This window comes from Piliocolobus tephrosceles, chromosome 15 (genome assembly GCF_002776525.5).
Source record: "Piliocolobus tephrosceles isolate RC106 chromosome 15, ASM277652v3, whole genome shotgun sequence".
Lineage (NCBI taxonomy): Eukaryota > Metazoa > Chordata > Mammalia > Primates > Cercopithecidae > Piliocolobus > Piliocolobus tephrosceles.
In genome coordinates, this window is record NC_045448.1 from 80,696,983 (window position 1) to 80,700,313 (window position 3,331).

General features: G+C 39.8%; 1 protein-coding gene across 7 annotated transcripts in view; it reads left to right on the forward strand.

Annotated features, from left to right (window-relative positions):
* CTNNA2 (catenin alpha 2) overlaps nt 1-3,331 on the forward strand; it is a 1,159,566-nt gene that overhangs the window by 370,837 nt on the left and 785,398 nt on the right. For all 7 annotated transcript variants that reach the window (XM_023224974.1, XM_023224976.1, XM_023224980.1 and 4 more), the window contains one exon: nt 624-743. In XM_023224974.1, the coding sequence (XP_023080742.1) occupies nt 624-743 (120 nt within the window). The remainder of the gene's footprint in view (nt 1-623; nt 744-3,331) is intronic.

Genomic DNA, 3,331 nt, shown 5'->3' on the forward strand with positions numbered 1-3,331 from the left:
CCCAGCTACTAGGGAGGCTGAGGCAGGAGAATGGCTTGAATCCAGGAGGCAGAGCTTGCAGTAAGCTGAGATTGCGCCACTGCACTCCAGCCTGGGCGACAGAGCGAGACTCTGTCTCAAAAAAAAAAAAAAAAAGATAATCCCTTTAATCCCAGTCCTAGAGATGTTGTCAACATTGGTTGCAGATTCATGCTGTCCTAAATTTTTAGCAGCTCAAGAATTTCTCCAGTCTTTTGTTTATAAACCATTTTCTCTTCTGAAGGCTTCTAGATTTTTTTCTAAACTTCGGTATTTTTTCTCAAATATATTTTCCTTAGTGTTTCTACTTAAAGGTTGATATTCTTTCCAAATCATACTTTAATAAAATATAATAAATACAGGATTTTATATGCACCAGGAGCTCAGCAATTATTTTCTTTTGTATACAAAATATTTTTTAAGTCTTGAACAACTATTTAATCTGACTACACATGATTGTTAGAGGAACTCTTCTCCTATTTTTTCATTTACATGTTAACACATACTGGTGTTTTAGATTTTTTGGGTGCAAATTCCATTTCTAACATGTTGAATAATATTTAAATACTATCCACTAATAAGTATGTTGTTTTTCACCACTGCAGGTGGAAGAGGCCCTGGAAGCTGTCAAAAATGCTACAAATGAGCAAGACCTTGCAAACCGTTTTAAAGAGTTTGGAAAAGAGATGGTGAAACTTAACTATGTAGCAGCAAGAAGACAACAGGTGGGAAAGATTTTGGAAATGCTAGGGGAGAAAATGGGTGAGTTTACATAACCCCGTAGCTTTATAGGCCTGAACAATGGATCAACTGCATCTGCTTGCTATCAAATGCCCTAAGAACCTGTGATGACAAAGACTGTTTCCTGCAGGGGCCAGTTGTGATGCCACGGTGGGCTCTGGACCAATCTCTGGCCCATACCTATATGCAGGCCACAGGTTATTTGCTTCACTGATGAGACCCACCCTGCTAGCCCTACTACACTCTGATCTTCTATCCACTGTAGGAACACAGCTCTGACGTCAAATGAAAATTATTAAACTGTGGGGTGGTGCTGTGGTCACTCTCTGAATGTCACCCTTTGCCCTCACTTTTTATCTCCTAGTCCTTTGAATACCACCACACATATGCACTCCCAGGATATGTAGTATGTGGGGTGAAATTTTTATGAAAGAGAAGAAGAAAACATGAACAAAATGAGAGGAAAGGCACGGAGGGGGATGGAGAAAGAGAGACAGAGAGAACAGGAGGGAAAGGGGAGGGGAGGAAGGGAAAAGGGGGTGAGAAGAGCTCAGGCGAGCGTGAGTCACTGTGATGATGCTGTGTGACCTGGGATCTCCTCAGCCTCAGTATTAGTTCGTTCTCATGCTGTTACAAAGAACTGCCCTGAGACTGGGTAATTTATAAAGAAAGGAGATTTAATTGACCCACAGTTCCACATGGCTGGGGAGGCCTCAGGAAACTTACAATCATGGTGGAAAGGGAGGTAGGCACCTTCTTCACAAGGCAGCAGGAGAGAGAGTGAGCAAGAGCAGGGAAAACTGCCTTATAAAACCATCAGACCCCGTGGGAACTCACTCTCTATCACGAGAACAGCATGGAGGAAACCGCCCCTATGATCCAATCACCTCCCTCCCTCCACACGTGGGGATTATAGGTCCCTCCCTCCACATGTGGGAGTTACAATTCAAAATGAGATTTGGGTGGGGATGCAGAGCCAGACCATATCAGCCTCCCTTTTGCCTAGGGATTTCTCAGTTTCAGCTAGCTCTGTTTGCTCACTGGATACCTTTAGTATTTTGTTCCCACAGAGTGAGTTTTTATACTTTTGCCATAGAAAAAAATATTTCCAAATGCGGAAGGATCTCCTAAAATCCTTTCACTCATCCTCTTGACTGCTTCCAAATTTTAAAAAAATATTTTGGGCCATTCGTAGTTTCTCTAACTTTCTCTCCGACCAACAGGAAGGTTCCACTCAACAAACATTTGTTGAATGTTCATTCTGTGCCAGGCTCAAGTGAGGCTGGGATTGGGAACTTAACCAAGAGCTAGTCCTTTGTGAAACAGGCACATAAATGTGATTTTCGTTTATGTGGTTATTTTTAAGTATGTTTTTATCAGCAGAATTCCTTGTTCGAAGGGAATCTTGTATGGTAGCCCGATGTGTAATATAAACAGGAGCAAAGTTACTCTGAATAGTGAGAGAGAGATAGAGAGCCCAGGAGACTACTGGTGCAGGCCCCAGAGTCTAGAAGCCTAGGAACCTGGTGTTCTGATGTCCAAGGGCAGGAGGAGAAGGGCATTCTGCTCTGAAAGGGAGACAGAGAATGAATTCATGCTTCCTCCACCTTTTTGTTCTATCTTTGCCCTCAGCCCACTGGATGGTGCCCACCTACATTGAGGATGAAGCTTCTCTATTTAATTCACTGGCTCACATGCTGGTTGCCTCCTAAAACACTCTCACAGTGACACATTCGAAATAATGCTTCATCAGCCTTCTAGACACTCCTCAATCCAGTCAAGTAGACACCTAAAATAACCAACACAGATATGTTGATTTTGAGATATCTACATTGAAACATCAAATAGAAGAGAAGTGTGGCCTGGAGATAGAAATGTGGGTCATCAGCATGTAGCTGACATTAAAAGCCACGAGAATATAGATGATGATCATATGAAAATACCTACAGTATTTATTTTTGCTTCATTAATACTTTAGTTGATTGTTAGTTCAGACTCTTTCAAGAAAATTTAGAAAAACAGTAGAACAGAAAGAAAGGGGAAAAACACATCATACCCTACCACCCACAAAGAATATGGTGCTGATATTTTGGTATATTTTCTTTCAGATATTTAGCTTCACATTTTAATGTATTTAAAATCAAACTATGCATACAAATATGCATATTGTGTTCTGCTTTTTATCTTATAAATAGTATTCATGTTATTAATTTTTAGAAATGAATTTTAATCATCATATACTCCAATATGAAGGTTTCAGTAGTTTTTTTTCAACCAATTCTTGATAATTCAATATTTAGATTGTTTCCAGTTTTTTTCTTATGGTTAAAACATGTTTCTTCAAGTATCTTTATGGAGAGATTTGCGCAACCCACATTTCTCACTTGTGTATTTAGATCTATTTTATCATTTTATTATTATTTTTTTCAGTATAGATACCCAGGAATGGAATTTCTGGACCAGATGTTCTGATATTAATAAAGGCTTTCATGACTGTTTAGGAGAAACCCACCTCTCGTGCCCAAGTCATTGCCCTGCATAGAGAATACATTCAAATATTTGTTACCTGTTT